The sequence below is a fragment of the Engraulis encrasicolus genome, chromosome 15, assembly GCF_034702125.1.
Source record: "Engraulis encrasicolus isolate BLACKSEA-1 chromosome 15, IST_EnEncr_1.0, whole genome shotgun sequence".
NCBI classification, from domain to species: domain Eukaryota; kingdom Metazoa; phylum Chordata; class Actinopteri; order Clupeiformes; family Engraulidae; genus Engraulis; species Engraulis encrasicolus.
In genome coordinates, this window is record NC_085871.1 from 11966604 (window position 1) to 11989268 (window position 22665).

Consider the following 22665-nt stretch of genomic DNA (forward strand, 5'->3'; position numbering starts at 1 on the left):
GACAGTGAAGGTCATGACAGGAAGCCAGTGTAGAGAGAGAGACGGACCCGGGCCGGGAATCGAACCCGGGTCAGCAGTATGGTAGACGAGTGCCCTACCATTTGACCACGGCAGGGCCGGTGGCTATTTTTCTCCACCAATTTTTGTTTTGGTGTCCCCTTACTTTCTGATTGTGCCCTCAGCAGGATTGGTCCCTGATCATTGAATACACCTGTGGCCGGGGTGCGGTGATGTACTGAAGAGGTGGGCAATGACTACTCTGTCTCCTCTTTTGCTTCCGGCTCACCACTACCCACTTTTGCTACCCGTTTGAATGACCTGCACCTGCTGTTGGCATTTTGCCATCTTGTTTTTCATCCTGTCATTTGGCCTGTTTTATTAACTTATGCAACAGCTTTATTTCCTATTTTTGTCTGTTTGTGCATTCACGGCTTTGACCCATTTTTGCACGGCTCCTCTTTTGTCCATCTGCCGTTTGTATTTTTGCCATCATTTTTTGTAACATGAGGGATTGCAGCAATCAAACAATGGTGGGTGTGTGTGTTCAATGTGCCCACACAGGGCAGGAGGAGGAGACTAGGCATTTGGCAAGACTTTTCTCACCTGCTCAACTCTACATGATTGTATTGAATAATTATACTCAGTCATTTGGCTCAAGGTCTGTTGTTGAGAAGCTTTTTTTCTAGACAAGGAAAGGGAGAGGGAAAAAAACCCGATATGGTCAGGATCAGTTATGTGCGAGGTTTTATGCCAGCCGTGCTCCTGGTTTCCATCTTGCTCTTTCTCACCTCGGCCAACTGGTGGACCCGCCTGAATGGAGCTGAAGTGCCGCAGAAGAGGGAGAGTTATCACCCTCCAGCAAACCACTCGCTGCAGGTACAGAACAGTGACATTCTGAAGAGATTGGAGAAAATGGAGGCTCATATCAACAAATTAGGTATGTGAGGTAGAATGACTTGACAAAATATGTAGTGGTTAAGTATTTTATTTACAAAACATTGTTTAAAATATGGCTTTTTGTTATGTATGCTAACGCTGTAAATAAACTTTTCAAGTGAAGTTCACCATGAAGAATATGTTTCCATAATAAAGCTCTGGTCATACACTGAAGAAGGTTAAGCCCGAAACTGACAGGCAATGCATTTTGAACAGTGATTGTGGTCCGTCATTTTGAATTAATATTGCTTTTTATAGCTTTATTTTAGCCCCAGTTACTTTTATTTTTGGAAAGTTGAGCCTGTTATATGAAGTTTATGGATTCATAAAACTATGCCAAATCATGTAAATAATGTAGACCCTCAGTCTCTTTTTTAAGTGATATGAAAGAAGCTGTGGATAGATACAGTATGTAGCCACTGTTTGTACAAGGATTTGTTTCTCAAGAGAATTTAAGCTGTATGCAAAGTACGAGGCACCCCATGGGAAAATATCTGGAATAGGTCACACATCATCGCTAAACGTTTATACATACATTGCTGTTATTTTCCTTGCACATGCAACATGTGCAACCATTTGTCTTCTGAATCTGAGAGGAAAAGCAAAAAGAGAAATATGCATACATGTTTTGTGATGTGATACCTTTTTGTTGACTTTTTCATAAGAGGCACTTCTTATATAAATACTTATAAAGTGTTTCTGTGGAACGCCCCCGTAAGTGTAGTGATTATATTGTCATTTATTGGCCCAGGCAAGTTTGAAGTAAAGGAAACAGGACTAAACAATTAAAGGATAGCCCATAAAAGGATAATACCGTATGTCAGGTTGCCTGATATATTACCAAAATGTGATTATTATTTGAAGAAAAAATTGAACTGTATGTGTGTAAACATTAGGATATCTTTATTTGAATTTCTTTTGTGCAAATGCAAAGGAAAATTCAAATGTATGTTTGGACAAGGGTTATGTGTGAACAGACCATACTGCCCTGTAAGCCCTAATATCCTGTATAGGCTACGTATTCATAATCAGAGAGCTGTGCCTTGCTATTTGATGTAAATATTTTCTGTGAACATAGCATTAATGGCAGGTTCAAAATGTGACGCCGTACCCAAGGCAGGAGAGTTGATCCACTACCCTACATCACATGGAGAAATGGTTAGAGACTCGTGGTTGCATAAAAAACACTCTACATTGATGTTATCAAAAATAGGTTGAAAGAGTCCAAAGTCCAAGGCCAGATACCATAGGTCCAAGATAAGCCAGTCCAATCAGTTGGCCCTAGGATGTAGTAGACTAGCCTGATTATCATCGACTTTCAAATCTCTCAGAGAGAAGCAACGTCGAAGGTGTGGCGTCACTAGGAGGGCGTGGCCTGTAGTAGACTGGAGTGCAGTCACAGCCACAGATAGCAAGTGAACCACTACAGGCGTGGCGACTCACTCGGTTCTAGGCCCATAGTCCTCATCAGAGTGCCCCAATCACTATTCACCAGGGGGTCGTTTCTCGACAGTGCCTTTGCTAACGACGTTAGCCATTTTGTTCGTTCTTAAGACCAACGTTGTAACCAAGGTCTTAAGTCGCTCGTAAGACAGTCTTCCGGCTTGGTCTTGAGTTGGTCTTAAGTTGTTCTTAAGTTGTTCTTAAGTTGGTCTTGCTCCTGACATTTCAGCGTCTTGGGGCAGGTTCAGGCAGAGTTCAAGTGACAGTGATTGATTACTGCCACCAAGTGCACAAGCGTCTAACTTTTACCACACAAAATGTCCAATGATTAGACAATTTTAAATATATTTGGTTGTGTATGCCGTCTTCCTGCCAGCAAGTCCTTACGTCCAACGTAGGCCACAAGAAAAATAATTGCCATTAAGAGCATTGTGCCTGAAGATGTGCAGGAAGATTGAAAGGTGCGTCAAACATAGTAGTATAGGCTACACATGACATATTTATGAAAGTCGTTAAATACCTGTGAAGACAATCATGCCCCCAAAATCCACCCCAATAACCAAATGTCGCTGTACATATCACTGCACAATAAAATCACGCCAAATAACTTCGCAATGGCGTCAGCCACACGGTCCACTGTCACTGCGCACGAGGGAGAGGAGGCAGAGAGTTGCGAATATGCCCGAATTGCGCGCGCGCCAGCCTGGATGCGCGCGCGCACACACACACACACACACACACAGTGAGAGAGAGAGAGAGAGAGAGAGAGAGAGAGAGAGAGAGAGAGAGATGAGTGGAAGTGGATATACTGGATATACTGTTGTGCAGATAAGGCACCTGCACTTAATTTAAAATTCAGCCGAAATGGATATGTTACCAGTTACCACCAGCAAGTGAGAATTAGGATAGTATACATGTGGGGATCCATTGGGAGACTGTGTTGGGTTGGATGTCTGGGTGGGGTTAACGCCTTCTCTTCTTTTGATTTTCTGTTTGCTGTGTATTAATTTTCCTTATTCAATTGTGTGCACTTTGCTGTGTTTTTCTTTTCATTTTCTCGTTTACTGTGTATTTTTATTTATTAACCTTGAGGTGGCGTTACCTACCCAGTTGGGCCAACTGTGACAGCCCCTAGTGGCAAAATATATGTATGACAAGCTTGTGTGTGGGCTCTAAGTGCAATATAGACCCACTGGGCAATACTATTTATTGTGACTGAACAGAACCAGAGTGAACATATATTTTATTATGAAAAAGAGTGACACATATTTTTATAAGTGACAAAGAAAGAAAATAAAGATTTCTATGATTCAGAGTACAGCCAATGTCTCCAACTCTCTTTCTCTGCACGAACCTGTGTTTTGCTGTGTGACACTCAAACACAATTTTCCCTTGGGGACTTAAACTCCCTAAGGGTGGCGTAGTCGATTACAAGTACTTCCTGTTTCAGCCACTTCTCTACATACATGCCATCACGCTTTCACCGGCCATTTCTGTGTAGTTATTTGGAGTGATTATGCTACAGTGATATGTAGACCGACATTTGGTTATTGGGGATGGATTTCGGTTGACAAGTATTTAACGACTTTCATGGAGATGTCATGTGTACTGTGTTTGACGGACCCTCCGTGCATCATCCCTTCCTGCACATCTTTACGCGTAAAGGTCATAATGGCAATTATTTTTCTTGTAGCCTATTTTGCGCGTAAGGGCGTGCAGGCAGGAAGACGACATAAACAACCAAATATATATTTTAGAATGATCGATTCCTTTCAGTTATCATTTCAAACATCATTGAACTGTCCACTCTGCGTGGGGAAGTACCTCGCTGTTGTCTCGCACTTAGAGTTCTTCTACTGTACATGCGTTCGGGTGTTGGCAGTGTCAGAGGCCAGCCAGAAGGCATCCCTTGGGGTTTACGGAGTTTAAGCTTAAAAAAAATAGCCTACATCTGATCAACTACAGTAAGACTGAGCTTTCTCCAGCAAGCTCACTTCAAGTTAGAGATATGGGTAACAACGGTTAGACATATATCTGACCCACAACAGAGACCCAAAAACAGCGCGACAAGTGTGTGTGTGTGTGTGTGTGTGTGTGTGTGCGCGCGTGTGCGTACGTCCAAAGGTTGGTTGCGACTTCGGTCGGTCTTGCGTCTAAAGACCAACTGAAGACCAACTTAAGATCAACTCAAGAGCAACTTACGACCAACTCAAGACCGACTTAAGACGGTTAGCAACGACAAGAATCGAGAAACGGAGTCAGAGCTATAGGGAGAGTAATGCCCCGTGTACATCAAGCGCTACCAACGCGACCGGGTAGCTGGGGTAGTTGAAGAAGTTTCGCCATGAATTCGTTTTATTCGCTCTGGACGCTGCACTGACATGTTTGATTCAGCTAATCACATAACGGCTCTGTCTTGACAGCCTGGGACATTCCTCGATATGAACGTTCCGATTGGTTTTCGCCGAACAGCGTCATAGCGAATTCGCTGGTCGCGCACCCTCCATAGAGAATGAATGACTTCCGTCGCTTCATTCGCGTTGGTCGCTCCCAATGTACACGGGGCATTATGACGACCGGGGTACCAGAAGTAGGTACACCACTTGTTTCAATATAGATTCAAACAGTGCCCTGGAGCGGCTTTCTGATCGCTAGACTAACACAGAGCCACTACATAACAAGCCAAAATTCAGGAAAGATTTCCTTATTTATGATTAATTTAGCTGACATTACGTACTGTAAATCTGCAAAATAAGACCTTTTTATAGGCTCTATTACAGTGTTTCCCAACCTTTTTTGAGCCAAGGTACACTTTTCCCCTTGAAACTCGCAGCACACCACCAACCAATAATTATGAAATAATGAAAACAAATTATATTCTGTAGCCGCGCCTAAAAATATAGCTTCTTATAGATTCTTATCAACGTGTATTGACTACCAATCAAATCAACACAAAACTGTACTTTTTTTATCATCTTTTATCTTTCCTTTCAAATAGAAAGTGCACTTAGTATGTTCACTTCCTAAAGAGGCTAAACTTCAAAGTAGTGCTACTATTTACAAATTGTTATTCTGTCCAAAAGCATTCTATTAGCAGGAATATATGACCAACTCCTGGCCACATGCGTTTTGTGGATGGGTACGCAATCAGAGAAAACTTCCTATTTTGCAAGGCATTGCTAGACAAAACAACAGGAGAAGATTTTTTTTCGGGTCACATCAGAATATCTTGAAAAATGAGGGGAAAACTGCACGAGTGTCTGATGGAGCTGCAGCCATGGTCGGGTGGCGCACCAAAGGCTTTGAAAGTGGAGTAAAGGAAAGAAACCTAGATGTGATTACTACGCACTGTTTGGGACTTTTTTGATTCAGCTACAAGTTCAGCTATGTGGTAGCTAGCTTTAAGGGCTCTCTCAATTAGGCCTCTTTTGTTTTTCCTCATAAATGTTGCCTGGTTTTCTGTCTGCTTACGCATGCCAACAAAATAGTTTGCATTCTTGTTTTGAAGTGAAAGGTGTTTCGTTTGGAGATGGCGTCTTGGTACCATAGTACTGTTGGATAACTGTTCACCACATACCAAGCACAATGGAATCGGTGCCGTTGCATTCCCCGTAGTAAATCCAAATGAAATGTAGGCTAACTCTCATTGTATTGTCTCGTGCTCACGGTATTTGCCTTCTCTCATCTGCGTCTGAATTTTGTCCAGGGCCTTGACCAGGAGGACCCAGATCGGAGTTTATTTTTCATTTCAAAAACGTTGCTACCCACATGCACTGACGATACCTGAACCTGTCAAACTATACCGTATAATATAAATTTACCATTACTTATTATCTCTTACTTATTATCTCTTATCAACAACAATGCTATTCACTACCTGCTGCCACCTAGTGAGAAGGAATTAGGAAGTCAGTCAACAGCAGACACTATAGATAATGACATATAGGTCTAGGCATTATTTGCTGATAATAATGAATTCGTTTCCAAAAAAAAAAGAAAAGAAAGAATTTCTCACGGCACACTAGCGTGCTGCGGCACAGTGGTTGGGAAACACTGGGCTCTACACCCTGGAAGTCACTTCCTGGCACTAACACAGCACAGTGAGCAGTCCAAAGCCTCAATTTCTGTGTTATATATATATTAAAAAAACATGAAATACAAAGGTCAATGCATGGGATTAGCCAGACCCTCCCTATAGATGGCTCAAGAGCCGTAGATAAAAAGAGTTAGAGTGTTGCCAAACTATATATGGTCAAATATGGCTGACCTCATGATCACTTAGCATCACCGAGAACAAGCGCTGATAGGCCGACACCGCCATCTCGTTGCGTTTGACTGCCAATCAAAAGAATTCTAAAACAATTCTAACTGTCAATCAACTCAACTAACAATGGGTTTCACAGGAGCCACAGCAAGTAGCAATTAAAGGATTTATCCGGAGTTGGAACAAGTTTGCCTGATTTTTGCATGTTTGGGATGAAATACAGTCACTCTAGAGCAAAATCAAGGCAAAAGGATGCGTTTTGAGAAAGTTTGATAATATCACGTTAGCCTCGTTAGCCATATCAGCTATGCAATATGAAAGATGCGGGCATCGTTTTTCGGCGGTTACACACATTTCAAAAACACAACATTTTAAAGTCTTGCACAGCTCAAAACAACGTCACACGTACCTCATAATATGTTGAGGGTATCCACACATAAACCGAAGTGTCCAAAGTCCTTCATGTATTCTTGAAAGGTCTGCAGAATGTGTTTTGTGAAGCTACTACCTTGAGAATATCTAAATTACGGTCAAGACAACTATTTGACACTAAAGTCCACCAAGTAGATTGCCGAGTGCGTCGCACCATCAGCTGTGGTTACTCGCTATGGAAATAATCATAGCTGATGATGCGACGCACTCGGCAATCTACTTGGTGGACTTTAGTGTCAAATAGTTGTCTTGACCGTAATTTAGATATTCTCAAGGTAGTAGCTTCACAAAACACATTCTGCAGACCTTTCAAGAATACATGAAGGACTTTGGACACTTCGGTTTATGTGTGGATACCCTCAACATATTATGAGGTACGTGTGACGTTGTTTTGAGCTGTGCAAGACTTTAAAATGTTGTGTTTTTGAAATGTGTGTAACCGCCGAAAAACGATGCCCGCATCTTTCATATTGCATAGTTGATATGGCTAACGAGGCTAACGTGATATTATCAAACTTTCTCAAAACGCATCCTTTTGCCTTGATTTTGCTCTAGAGTGACTGTATTTCATCCCAAACATGCAAAAATCAGGCAAACTTGTTCCAACTCCGGATAAATCCTTTAAGGTTCCAGTTAAATGTTCCAGTTGTATACTTTGTGTAATGCAGGGTTCCCACGGGTAATGGAATTTCTGGAACATCATGGAATTTCACAAAAGTTTTTCCAGTCATGGAAAGTCATAGCCTCGCGAGCCATCCTACATACTTCCGCCAAAGGATTGGCTCCACTACTAGTCTGGCTCCTGTTTTCTGTGGAGCGATTGCAGCAGCACATCACACAAGCTCAATGAAATGTTATGGGATGGTCAGGACCAGGTTAGGAAAGTGATGGAATTTTACCATTTTGCATGCACAGTCATAGAATATCATGGAATTTTCTTAACAGTTGGGTAAAAGCAAAAACTTTTTTGTTTGGTGTATATTGTTTCTTATGCCGTGTCCAGACCAAGAGCGAACTACGCTGCCCGCAGAAGAAATTTCGCCTTGAATTCGCTGTATTCGCTGCAGACGCAGCATTGACATGTTTGATTCGGCTAATCACATAACGGCTCTGGCTTGAAAGCCTGGGACATTCGGAGATATGAATGTTCCGATTGGTTTTCGCCTAACAGCGTCAGAGCGAATTCGCCTGTGATTAGATTTAGTTTAATCGTCAAAATTCGCTCTGGTCGCGCAAGAAGCTTCGCTTCTGGCGAATTCGCTTAGGTAGCGCAGGTCGCGTGCCCTCCATAGAGAAATAATGACTTCCGTCGCTTCGTTCGCTCCTGGTCTGTACACGGCATTACTGTTTATACTACAACGCTTCGTCAGAGACGGTTTGGTTTAGTGTTTTAATGTGCAACATTCTAGAATGCAACCAGCACACTGAAGTCTGGCAGTGGTTTAGCGTCAGGTGAAGATAATCTTCAGTTTTCACACTTTAAACACTTTTTAACATAATTTCTTTTTACAGAAGTGGTCATGGAAATTCGTTTTTTAGGGTCTGGAAAGTCATGGAATTTTATATCTGAATTAGAGTGGGAACCCTGGTAATGTACTTACTTGATATGGACTGTGTACATTTCAGTTGATGCACTTCACAAAAAGGAGGACAAAGAGGTGGTGGAGAACAAGGAGAAGAAGAAAAAGGAAGAGAGGAAGTTTGGGAAAGTCAACCCCGATCATCATCTCTTCAAGAATTGGTGGGATGCTACCTTGACGGAACAGGAACAAACTGAAGCCGTGGACCTTTTCACAAGATATGGCTACAACACATTCCTCAGCGACCGCTTACCCTTGGACCGGGAGTTAAATGAAACACGGCCTCCCAAGTCAGTTTTCAACACACACACACACACACACACACACACACACACAGTGGCGATTATAGGGTAAGTTGGTCCCAAGCGAAAAAAAATAAATAAATGAAAATTTGCAACAAAACTTATGAACATTTGCGACAAATCACCACTACTGTATTTTAATGTCTTAGCTTATTAGCCATTGATAGGCTTGGGGGCCCCAAGCAACTGCCTGCCTAGCCTGGTGACAAGATGCGCCTCTGCGCGCGCGCACACACACACACACACACACACACACACACACACACACACACACACACACACACACACACACACAACACCAGGTTCAAACACCAGTAAAGTTGTTGACACCAAAGAAGAGCCATGAGACAGTTTCAAATACATTTGAGGGTTTTATTACAAGCTACACATTGAAGACAAAGGAGGATTGGAGGAGTAGCTGTTCACCAACATCTAACACCGCACACCGGGGACATGGCAATCTTGTGAACAACAAACCACTGCAAAGACACACAAGAGTGTTAGGTGTGAAAAGGGTTAAAACACTACAACATCAGGATAAAACCACTACAAACAAACCTGAAATAACTCTGGTGAACAGCTAGACTCTTCACTCCAGCCAGTGGCCCACAATGCACAAGCTTAAAACCTTACTAAAAATACAATTACTTTTATACAATTATCTTTATTAAGTTGAAATACAATGTCCAAAAGTATAAAAACACACATTACCCAAATCCAAACTACTACCTATGCTGGGCCGCTGGCTGGAGTAATTGGTGGTGCACAGTGTCCCAGTACAGGCTGGCCACCCTGTATGGGACAGAAATCAAAAGCAAATGAAATAACGCATACACTCCAATCATACACCAATCACTCATTGAAACTGTACTCACGCATGCACTCATAACCATCAACGAGACCAGGTTGCCAGGTTGAACAGCCTAGCTACTAGGGATCATTTAAGTTAGACAGGTAAGTCAAACAGTTACATCACTCACACTCACATTCACATTCATCCGCACACACACACACAAAAGAACAATCTGTGCACCACCAACCTTACCCCCTTCACAAAGGAGACCAACAGAGCCTGTAGCAACCCAATGTAAGTAGGCTGCCGGATGTGAGTGCCCGGATATCCGCCCGAGTATTTGCAGGCATTTGCATTCATTTCCACCATCAGGAATGCTTTGCGGTACCACAGCTACCCGATGTGAGTCGCGCTGTGTCGCCTGACTGTCCCTTCTGTAATATGATTGTAGCCTACCGTAACAACTCGGCCTCGGCCCCCGCCGCAAATATCCATCACACCACCACGGGTCCTCTGGCGCTGTGACCGTTTTAGGATCTTTTTTCATATCCAATACTTGCACATTAAGAGTCACAATCATGGATGTTTAAACCATATGTGCGAATGCAGTCATGTTGAATTTAGGGTGGCCAAACCATGCCATGTCATGAAGAACGTGCATCACATTATTTAGACATCTCGTGTAAACAGTTATCCTGAGTGCCCGTGTCTTTTTGGAGATGGGAGGCTTGATGAGCAAAAAGGTGGGAGAGAAATTAGTTGTGCGCGCGCACACACATCTGCACAATATCCTGTAGGCTACTGACACTTTTAAGTTTACGTAGCACAATCAAATGAATAGGCTATGTCTAAAATGTAGTCTAATGCTGTAGTCTCCAATGTGCCTAGTTTCACGTGTGGTTGGCATCACCAAATAATCTGCACAATATGCATAACTTTTCGAGTGCTACATTTAGACCGGGTAAAGTAGCCTATCGAGCATGGTCTGTCCCTTCAATAATATTAAGAGTGTCCCGTAAGTATCCTCCACCACGAAGGTCCTCTGATGTTGTCACCGTTTTAGGATATTTTCATATAATAGGCTACAGAAATAAGAGCGTACGCGCGCGCCTCTGACTGTATCTAGACACGGAGGGAGAATGGCTCCAATATTTATATTCAGCGCCCAGTTTAATTCTGCACTGACAGTTTTAAATGTACATGGCACAATCAAATGAGTAGGCTATGTCTAAATGTAGCCTACTAGGCAGGCTCTAGTCACCAATCTGGCTTTGTTGTTTCGGCATCACCAATAATATGGCACAATATGCGGCATGGTTTCGCGTGTTGTTTTTGCACCACCAAATAATACACAATATGCGGCATACCTGCTGTTTTCTAACTCAGAGAGAAGGCTATGCCCAGATATTCTTTTAACTTGTAGGATATCCTGATGTTATGTTTCACTAATGTAAGGAGTAAAATTCAGAAACTTCCCGAGTGCTAGCTGCATTTACTCTTGGTAAACTCGTGACTTTAATGCCTTCCGACACGGGCCAGTGTCTGTGACAGTGCATCTATTTTAGGCTATAGTCTTGTGCAAAACTTTTTATTTAACATTGCGAATGGGCAGGATGAGACACGCACGTGCTTCAGAGCAGCTAGAACCAAGGTGACTGCTGCAGTTTTCAGCTCAGTCCTCCTGGATAATAAAAACAAAATAATGTTGACGAGAAAGTAATGCCGTTATCTTTTGATGGATTCCCTTTTGGTGCCCGGTTGAGACAGTTTAATTTTCACACCCAAATCAATTCGGTTTTAAGTTATAATTTCATTTTACTATTTTTTGTTTTATTATTTTGATGTTATTGGTCACCGGGCCTATTATTTTGATTGGGAGATCAACGAACTCTCTGGTGTCGCCGAAACGGCGATGTGCTGTGGGCTCTTTACGCACGGCACCTATGTCCCTTCCATCTTCAGTCAGACTCAAATCGGACCGAAATCAAGTAGCTGAGGTTAAACTGTCGTAAATACACGACCGAAATCGAGTAGCTGAGGTAAAATAGACGTAAATACTCGGGCGGATATCCGGGCACTCACATCCGGCAGCCTACTTACATTGGGTTGCTACAGAGCCCCAACACCACCAACTTCCTGTTTATATAGGGAGCCATCTTGTCAAGCTGGGCACTTCCTGTCTCTCAGCGCCACAGCTCCCCCTCTGTCCTGGCCCAGTCATCGCACCCACTCACAACATTGTCCATTCCGTTACACACACACACAGACACACTTAACAGCAACACCAGTAATAATATAATAATAATAATATGAAATCATCATAACAATAGGTAAAGTCATAACTTAATAGCAATAATAACAGCCATTTTTTTTGCAGGTGTTTGGATCGCTCCTACCCAAAGGATCTGCCAACATTGAGTGTAGTACTGATCTACCTTGATGAGGCCCTCTCCATCCTTAAGAGAGCCATCACCAGTATCATTAACAGAACGCCTTCTCACCTTCTGCGAGAGATTATACTGGTGGACGACCACAGCTCCAAAGGTTGGCCATTCATATAGCTCTTATAGGTGTTTTACTGAATGTATTAAGGACTCTCTCTCTCTCTCTCTCTGAGCGTGCTTTACTGAATGTTGTCGTATATAGATCTTTCTGTATGAATTGAAATGAATGTACATAATCTTAGTCGATGGCTTTATGGATTTCATTCAATACCAGGATGCACTGGATTTACCTCCTTTAATTTCCCATGTTAAGTATAGCATATGCTCATCAGTTCCCCCACACATCAGTGTATGGTGTTTTATTTTTTTCAAGAAAGTTCTTAATCTTCTGGTTCATATACACGTACGTATATACTACAAATCAAACACCATTTAACAAAAAAGCTTCATGATGTGTATTTTAATACAGGTTGCCCATAAATGACTCCTTTTTTACCACTTGTAGAATTGTTCTTTAAAAAAAAGAAAGAAAGAAAGAAACTGTTAGGGGTCTAACACACCAAGGCGGTAAAGCGTCGCGGAAAATACGGTGAAAATACATTGAAACCTATCTGTCCTTACACACCAACCGGCGGTAGTTGGGCGTCAGCGGCGCGGGAGCCGGCTCCGCGCCGCGCTGCATTTGGAAAATAGAACTGCAGAGTATTTTTCACGCCGGCAACCGGCGGTGTCTCATTCAAATGAATGGCAAAGTAGCACGCTAGCTTTAGCTGTGGGGAGGGTTTTGAACAGGACTGGCCGTGCACGCCTACGCTGTCAGTGTGCAAGGCAGAGAAAAGCATGCCGGCCAAAACTAAGCAGAAAGACCGCGTCCGTCCTGCGACCGTTCCGTTCCGCCTTGGTATGTTTTGGCCCTTAGAATGCATGAAAACAAATCATGCCTTGCACACAGGAACGCGGTGTAAGCGCGGCGCATGTCCGTCCTGACCGGACATGTCCGCGTTGCTCCTTGAAAATAGAACTCGAGTCTTTTTTCCTGCACGGATGTCCGCGGATAGAACGTGGATACTGACTGTGCAGTGTGAAAAGCAGCCCGCGAACCTCTCGAATTCACACTGCTCACGGAGACATTAAGGAAACGTGCCGACCCTGTGTGCATGTACCGTCATCTTTCAACTGCCTTTGCTCTGTAAGAATGATAGTCTACCGTGGAAGAGAAGGGTACATATAATAATTGTAATCAGATTATGGAATGGAGATAGCCTTTTATTTTTTTTCAATACACTTTTATTGCACATTGGTCTGAATGTGGAATACTGCACTTTGCCAGTTACATTACAACAACACAATGGCATCAAATATTGGTCGGTTACAGTGATAGTAACTTCACTTGACTAGGAGTTTACAGGTGACAACTTCTGATCATGTAAACAAGTTTATGTCTTCACAGAGGACTTGAAGCAACCGTTGAATGCCTTTGTCAACCTCATCCATGAGACCAAACCAGGCTTGATCAAGTTGATCAGGCATTCTACCCAGCTCGGCCTGAGCTCAGCACGGATATCGGGGTGGAAGGCCGCCACTGCCGATGTGGTTGCCATTTTGGATGCCCACATTGAGGTCCACAAATACTGGTAGGTTAACCCATTAAGACACGGCGTTGTAAATTTGCTGTTGCCAGAATGGCAATGACCAAGTCGTAGTGCATTACTAAAGGCCCTGTGTCATGTCATAGTATTGTAGTACTATGGTAGTTAACTTTCAATGACTATTACAGCATGCCACTGGAGGTACAGCGTGCATTAAAGGGCTACAGCAACAGTCAGTAGTTTTCATTTGGAGTCACCCTATAAGTTTGGAGGTGGACGTGTCTGTAAGGTGAGCTATAAAGAGATGGGGTGCAGTCAAGCTACCTTTTCCCTGTTGCTTGTATCCTCCTGCCTTGGTGTTGAGCCCTATCTCACGCCACGTGTCAATTCCTATTCATCCAGGCTCCCCATTCATCCAGGCTCCTCAAAAGGTTCCCCACCCCTGCTCTAATCGCTAATGCTCACGTGAAACATCAGTTTAACTTACGTACGTACGTGACTTACGTACATGAAAGTTAAGTAACTTTTTTGTAGAACACAGCGGGTGAATTTGAACTAGTTCATCCTGTTCTTTCCTCAACATCATTCAATGTATTCAAAATTGTCACAAATTCTCAATTCAAATGTCAACATCTTAATCACAGGATGTTTAACAAGAAGGTAAAAGCCCCCCGAAAAGTGGTTATGCCTAAATTGACACTTTTCTCCACAGAGGCACTGCAACACCACAACCGTATCTCACTCATTTCGTGAAGTATTCACGAAAAAAATAAATTAATTTTCGTGGTGCATTCACGTTATTGCCCGCCTTTCGTAAAGTCTTCACGAAAATAATAGATTAATTTTCACGCTGCCTATTCACTTGAATTGCCCCACTGCTGCTATGGTTATCCAAACGTCTGCAGGGGCGGGGAGGAGGTGCTGACAGAACACTGCTGATACAATCGGGACTCACTAATTCGACGCCCTTTCGGTACTTACGCCTTATGTCCCCTAAACCTAAACCTAAACCTAAACCAGTGTTTCTCAAACTTTCTCAGACCGAGGACGACTTTGTCCCCCCAAAAATGTTCAGAATTGACAGTTGGCGGTTGCTAATTTGACACTGCTAATTTTGATACAGACCGCTTACTTTTATTCACATTTACAAGTCTGTGTTATTGTGGTGAAAATAAGTCTTTAGCTATGTTTGGCTTTGTAATTAGGTTGCAAATATAGCCTACTGCTAGCTTATCTTGGAAAAGAAACCCCTTCGCAGACCACTAGAGCTCTGTCGCGGACCACCAGTGGTCCCCGGACCACACTTTGAGAATCACTGACCTAAACCTAACCCTAACCTTAACCCTACTTAACCCTAAACCTAACCCTAACCTTGACCCTAAACCTAACCCTAAATTGCTTGTTTGAAATGTTTGATTACCATGTGACGGTAGGCTACCGAATAGCGGGTCGCTAGGCAACAGTCGGGCAATTCAAGTGAATAGGCAGCGTGAAAATTAATCTATTATTTTCGTGAGGACTTTCCCAAAGGCGGGCAATAACGTGAATGCACCACGAAAATTAATTTTTTTTTTTCGTGAATACTTCACGAAATGAGTGAGATACGGTTGTGGTGTTGCAGTGCCTCTGTGGAGAAAAGTGTCAATTTAGGCATAACCACTTTTCGGGGGTCTTTTACCTTCTTGGTAAACATCCTGTAATTAAGATATTGACATTTGAATTGAGAGTTTGTGACAATTTTGAATACATTGAATGATGTTGAGGAAAGAACAGGATGAACTAGTTTAAATTCACCCACTGTGTTCTACAAAAATGGGCTGCTTTCCGTTACTTAACTTTCATGTACGTAAGTCACGTACGTACGTAAGTTAAACTGATGTTTCACGTGAGCATTAGCGATTAGAGCAGGGGTGGGGAACCTTTTGAGGAGCCTGGATGAATGGGGAGCCTGGATGAATAGGAATTGACATTGAGAATTTGTTCATTTGTTCTTCTCCTCTTTGTGCTTCAATCATAGGGCGGAGCCGTTGCTGACGAGGATTCAGGAGGACCGCACGGTCGTGGTGTCTCCGGTCTTTGACAAAGTGGACTGCTATAATCTGAAGCTGGAGAACTACTACCCCAGTGCACATGGCTTTGACTGGGGCCTGTGGTGCTCGTATGAGAGCTTCCTCCACGATTGGTATGCCAAAAAGGATGACTCACTACCGGGAAAGTGAGTGCTTGCTGTTTGCTTAATCACAGATAAAAATAGAAGTAGAAGTACTCTTAGAGATTACAACACTATGATATTACATGGTTCTGCTTAATCGTCACTAATGATTGATGTGTAAATTGTGACAGTAAAACAAATCCTGCGTCAGTGTATTTGGTTCCTGTGCTGTACTGTACGGTACTGTTTAAGTGTTGAACTAACACTGCATTTTTACTGCGGAGCCACATTCACCGTGTTGCCTTCATGCCTTTGGTGGCCCTCGTACCATTGTTTTATATTATGTATTCATCATTTATCTGGTTGTGTAATTCATTATGGAGCCAATTGTCCATCAGCGATCAAGGGTGACCCATCCCACCAATCTAGTCCACTCCCTTTTCAATATAAGTTGTGAATCGTTTTTTTGTTCTTCTATTTGCCAGCAGCATACGTAGTGTTACTGTGTGTGTGTGCGTGTGCATGTGCGTGTGTGTGTATGCGTGTGTTGGACAGATCTCCATCCATCATGGGAATACTTGTGACAGATCGCAAGTTTTTTGGTGAGATTGGAGCCCTGGACCCTGGCATGAGTGTGTATGGTGGGGAGAACGTTGAATTAGGCGTTAGGGTAAGTGTTGAGTTTGTGCTCCATACCAAAAAAGAAAAGATTTCATTAATAACTACGCTCTATAACCTATACCTTTATAACTGGATGCCAACTTGCAGAGTTCGACAGTAGAACGTTAGTAAACTTTCCTCACGAAGCTTTATACAGTATCGGTAGTGCTGAGCTATCGGCCTGGACCATTATCTCAGCGGTATTGTGCTGTACCTCCATATCGAACTGACAGCTAGGAGCGCGGAGTGCTGAATTGCGCACAATAACCATCGGTCACATGTCTGCTATGACTCCATGCATTTTATTTGGTTGACTTATTGTTAATTAATTGTTTAATTGTTTTATTGTTAATTAATGAATTAATAACAGCATTCCTCGACTGTAATGACGGTGATGTTTTATGTCAATTTTGGCAATGTCATGTCAGTAATATGAAGGGGGCTGTCAAGTAAAGTGTTACCATTTATTGACATGTAAAAAAGAACAGAACTACCGTAGATCAACCATACACACACAGGTTGTCTTGAGAAGGTTACTAAACCCTTGTGTCTACTCTGTCTTTGGTTTCAGATTTGGATGTGTGGCGGCAGCATCGAGGTCATCCCCTGCTCTAAGATCGCCCACTTGGAGAGGGCCCACAAGCCCTACATGCCCGACCTGACCGACGTCATGCGCAGAAACGCTCTCCGAGTAGCAGAGGTGTGGATGGACGAGTATAAGAAGAACGTGAACATTGCCTGGAATCTCCCCCTGAAGGTCATTATCATTATTATTATTATTATTATTATTATTATTATTATTTTCGATTGTCTTCGATTGGATAAGACAGTTTGAGAGGGGACAGGAAAGCAATGGAAAAGAGAGAGAGAAGGCTTAGGAAATGACCTCAAGCCGGAACCAAACCTGGATCTCTGGCGTAACAGTTAGTGTCCTAGCCGTTTGAGTAATAAACGTAAGATATTGTTAAACTTTTTTTACAACAGAGTTAATGTGGTACCTGTATGAGAGTTGCGAATCTAGCCGCCATAGTCCTAAATATTTCAATTCTTCGACTTGTGCAAGTATTGAACCATCAAGAAATGTAAGAAGTCTTGGGTATGTGATGCTCATCTGGTGGGAAACAACATGCAGTATGATTTATTTGTATTTAACAATAGGGGTTTAGAATTTGGGTTTAGAACCAGTTTTGCATGGCAATAAAATTAGACTGTGATAAGGACACATTAGATGTATATATATCAATGCGTCATCTGTGTCCAAATATTGTAGTCAGAGCAGATTAGAGGGTGGTCATTAATTAATAGGGAAAATAAAAGTGGCCCTAGGGAGGAACCCTGAGGGACACCCTTCTCCATTTATACAAACTGGGACAGAGAGTCACGTGGAGTTGAACCAGAGAAAAGAGTCCTTAGAAAGGCCTTTTGCATGTAGTTTGTCAAGAAGCAAATAATGATTCACAAACCCTTTGTGTGAAGTACCACCAGAGAAATTATTGAGCTCTCCAAGTTCCACCTTGACAACAACCAGTCAATTTTTTGCCAGTCAATACAGGAGAGGTTCATTACGGCATCAACAGCTACAGTCACATTCAGTGCAAGTTTGTTTTTAAATTTCTTGCTTGCCTAGTATTATTCTGCATTATGTTTTCAGATTCATAGTTAATACCTGTATTACAAAATGTGAGATCAAAGAGACATTTTCGACTGCAACAACTTGATCAGCCTTCAAATCAATGCACAAGAAATGAATTCTTCCAAGTACCACCAGAGATGTCTCAAGTACGACCAGTGGTACGTGTACCACAGTTTGAGCACCACTGCCTTAGAGAGATCTATAAATATGGCACCCATTGACATGTTGTTGTCTAATGCAGATGATACATTGTTGGTAAATTTAATTAGGGCAGTGGTTGTGGATAAATTTGGTCGGAAGCCAGATTGAAATGATGACAAAATAGATAAGTCATTAATATTTTTTGAATAACTGTTTTATTACTAGCTTCTCAAACACCTTTGCTATCATCTACTAATACCGGTAATGGAAATGGGCCAATAATTATTAGGATCCTACGGATCCCCTCCTTTGTGTATTGGTGATATATATTTTTTCTCTCCAAAAGCATTTGATTGAATGAACATATCAGAACAAATGCATATAGCCTACAGTTAACCTGACAAAGTTCTTCAATATAATTTAATCTCACATATATTTGCAAGTTTACAAATCATATCTAATACGGTGTACCCTTTCCAGAATATGCACACTTTTAGATTCTTGAAGATGGCATCAGTAAAAAAAAAACTGGTTCATCAGATTTAATGCCCTCTTGGCACAGCAAACAAAATAAAAATATGAAAAACCAAACAAACTCAAATGAACATAAATATAAGTAATCAAGATAAAGAAAACCACTGCACACCCAGGGCTGGGTTTCCCAAAAACCCTTAAGTAGTACTTAAGCTTAAGTAGTACTTACGTATGAGGGGCCCCTAGGCAATATACCACATCACTAAAAGTTTATGCATACAATCATTTTATAGGCCTACGTACAATATTTTTTTCTTGCACATGAAAATAAAATGGTTGCGCTAAGAGCATTCGCAAGGTAAAATACTGTATGTATAGGCTTTTACTAATGATGTGAGACCTATTTCTTTTTGTTAAATCTTTTTATTTCAAAGGACACATTTTCTCTGTTTTTTGTTTGTACAGTCTCCAAGTCCTTTACAATTATTCCCCCTGCCCCCCCCCCCCCCCCCCCCCCCCCCCCCCCCCCCCCGCCCCCCCCTCCCCCCCCCTCCCCCACACACACACACACACACACACACACTCACTCGCGCGCACATTCACACACACCCCTACACACAAGCACACAACCATTGAAAACATAAAAAGTGAGACCTATTTCTAATATATTGCCTAGGTGGCCCCTCATACTTAAGTACTACTTAAGGGTTTTTGGGAAACGCAGCCCAGGTTAGTAAAGGTTGTTCGCAACACAGAGGTGTTTCAATCACAATAAATCACTATGCCATTAGACAACTAGACCACACCAGGAGGGCCTACAACTCCAGATAACCCTATCCCAGCACGATAGGTTTAATGCTTCAGTCACTCACGACCGTGTACTACCTGAGCAAATAACCACATTGACAGAGCTCGTTGCAACATAAAACAAACAAAAAGAAAACCCCCAGGAAAGACGGTGGTGTCCCCCTGTCCCCAATGGCATGCCCAACACGCTGCTAAACGTGTGTCCGACCTCGGCATGGCAGCCGAGCGGGTTGGGGGTCGGACACATCACAAACCAGATCCAGAGCTTTTTAGCGAAAAACACAGCCAAAGCTAACCACTGGGGCCAAACTGAAAGATTTAGAGGAATCAGTTGGGTTTCAGCAATAAATAAGCTCGAAAACATTCCATACTTCAGAGATGTCATAACATGGCCATTTGATGGTAAAACTTTCATTTTACGCTGAACCATTCCTTTAAGGGCTGATCCTGCCTCAATGTATCTCTTGTTGTTAATCAAGTTGTCTGAGGAAGTCCTTAATTTTTTTCTGGTCTGGTTAAACTTTCAAGTTCTACATTACTGTTATTATTTTTGATTTTAATTGTATTATTATTATGGAATTTGTAAAATAGGGTATACATTATTTTGCCATGTCTTTTTAATGTCTCTACTAGGGCTGTAACGACATTGTATCGAACCGAAAAATCGTGATAAACATAGTCATGATACTGCATCGCGATACAAGGAGGCAGTATCGTGATATGCCCTTTTAACGTTTTGATACCCATCAGCCCAGAAAGCAAACATATGATTTGAAATGATAGTGCTTCCAAGCATCATCATTATTATATAGAAACATTTTTAAATTACTAGTAGTATTGTGTAACCTATTCTAGCTATAAACTATCATAGTTTTTTATTCATAAAGTTTATAAAGGTCATGAATCATGATACAAACCGAATTGTGAGTTGAGTGTATTGTTACAGCCCTAGCATCTACATATCAACATTTATGCAGGATACCTGTTCGTACATAACTTTGTGTAGTGCAAGCAATAGTAGGCCTATATGTTGGTACACAATTTGTCACACTGTTCCTAATTAATGTAGCAGTGATAGTTAAAAATAAAGTGTAACCCAAAGGAGCGGTCGGATGCTCAAGTACAATTCCAGAACTGGGAAAAATCCATACTCTAAGTAAAACCACATGAATTTGATAGCAATCTAAAATTGATTCACATACTGTAAGTATGTATTTCTAACCTGTGGTTTTGTGTCCCCCTTTAGGACCATGGCATAGATATTGGGGATGTGTCTGAAAGAAAACAGCTGAGGGAGAAACTTAAGTGCAAGTCCTTTAAGTGGTATCTGGAGAATGTCTATACCAACCTGGACAAGTTTGACCTCATCGGCTATGGAACAGTGAGTATAGAGTCATGCAACATTTCATTTAGTGAGAGCTCAACTTTCAACCTTGAATATAATGCGGTTAACACTGGTAAAGCCATTTAAATACGATTGTCATTATATTAATATTTTTCATCAAAATTTTGATTTTAATAATTCTGAAATGATTTGCAGGAAAATTGGAACTGGGTTAATACTATCTTACATTTCCATTACAAGAAATTCAAGCATTAAAATAATGGTTTCTATATAAATTGAGAAAGAAAAAAAAAAACACTTAATTATTGAATATTTGAGTTATTTGCATAACCAAAACAGTTGTTGTACCGAGTACCTTTTTTAACAGCTGCAAAATGTCGACACAAATGAATGTGTGGACCAAGGCCCTGTTCCAGGACACACGCCAATTGTATATGGCATATGTCATGGTTACAGCCCTCAGGTGAGAATTACCACTCTTTTTTTCCTTTTCTTTTTGGTGTTTTTTTTTTACATAATGTTGTCCACACTGGATGGGATTGCTCTGTTTTTCTATTGTAGTAGAAAAACAGTTCTATTGTTGTAGTTCTATGTATTATATGTTGCATATAATACACCTGACAGAGCTCAGGTAATACCTGAGCGAACCTGATGACGCACAGAGGCGAAACGCGTTGTTCACTCTAAATAAACGAGCATAAAGTCAAGAAAGTGTGCGGTAAACTTCTTTCTTTTTAAGTATTGAACACGCGTTTACCAGCACTTAGGGGCTGCCTAGATTAAAATAATGCCTAGATTAACATGCCTAGATTAAAATAATATTTATATTGTTAATACTATTTCACAAAAGATGCAATAAAACTAAAATACATATCTCGATGCAGCTTTGTTACATGCTGGTAAGCGGCGAGATATATGTTGGGGACATTCATTTTCACAAGACCTCGGTCAACCGTTGCCTGGTCGACACGGGCACAGGAGAACTTCCATGGCTCGTAGAATGCAGCAAGTCAAAGGAAACAGACGACAACAAATACTGGGACATCAAAGATGTGAGGCTCTTCATAAGCATATGAATTTCTGTTTCATAATACTACTCACAAATAATGCTTACATGACATGCATGCATACATAATATTTTAGACAGCTTGTTGAAAGTCACCAAATTGTAATTACAGTGTAATGGCACTGTAAGTGTAATTGAGACCAATAGCTAAATGCGAATGAAATTGTTGTCCCGTTTCCCTCAATACAGGACTCTGTCATTCAGAACAGACAAACGAAAAGGTGCCTGGAAGTAAAGGACAGCAAGCTTGTCATGCAAGAGTGTAGTGGACAGCGATGGAAGATTCAACACATGATCAAAGAGGAGTTGTAGGTTGTGAATTTTGCAGTCAGGTCAAGGCTATTGCTGTGTTTTTGTATACATGAAAGTTTATAACTGTTTAGAATTTCTGTTACGATTGTTGTGTTTATTGTGCTTTTGTAAATTGACTTCTGAAAATTAATCTTAATTTTTTTTGAAAATCTGGAAGTAGTGAGGTACAAACAGTTATACTTCACCAAACAAATATTTAAAAACAATTATTCAAAAAACTGATATAAGTTGAAGGAGAGGATTGTGCACATCCAAGGGAAAGGTGCAGGACGAAGGTCAACTGTAGTTTTCA

At 41.6% G+C, this 22665-nt stretch overlaps 1 protein-coding gene across 2 annotated transcripts; it reads left to right on the forward strand.

The window, feature by feature from the left end:
• Window positions 1-715: 715 nt before the first annotated feature.
• LOC134463783 (probable polypeptide N-acetylgalactosaminyltransferase 8) lies at window positions 716-22589 on the forward strand. Of its 2 annotated transcripts, none has more exons than XM_063217058.1 (11): window positions 716-937; window positions 8702-8945; window positions 12128-12294; window positions 13645-13828; window positions 15801-15998; window positions 16491-16605; window positions 17167-17352; window positions 20897-21031; window positions 21363-21458; window positions 21880-22047; window positions 22251-22589. In XM_063217058.1, exons 1-11 carry the CDS (start codon window positions 718-720, stop codon window positions 22371-22373), a joined length of 1836 nt encoding a protein of 611 aa, XP_063073128.1. In that variant the 5' UTR covers window positions 716-717; the 3' UTR covers window positions 22374-22589. The 2 variants fall into 2 exon arrangements, with proteins under 2 accessions (XP_063073128.1, XP_063073129.1); XM_063217059.1 differs by lacking the exon at window positions 716-937 and adding an exon at window positions 7751-7950.
• The last annotated feature ends 76 nt before the right edge of the window (window positions 22590-22665 follow it).

Bases quoted from the DNA above. Each gene is read 5' to 3' on its own strand.
- LOC134463783 (XM_063217058.1), top strand. From the start codon at position 718: ATGGTCAGGATCAGTTATGTGCGAGGTTTTATGCCAGCCGTGCTCCTG. The intron at 938-8,701 runs GTATGTGAGGTA...TGTACATTTCAG, and splicing joins GGCTCATATCAACAAATTAG to TTGATGCACTTCACAAAAAG. The intron at 22,048-22,250 runs GTGAGGCTCTTC...CCCTCAATACAG, and splicing joins AATACTGGGACATCAAAGAT to GACTCTGTCATTCAGAACAG.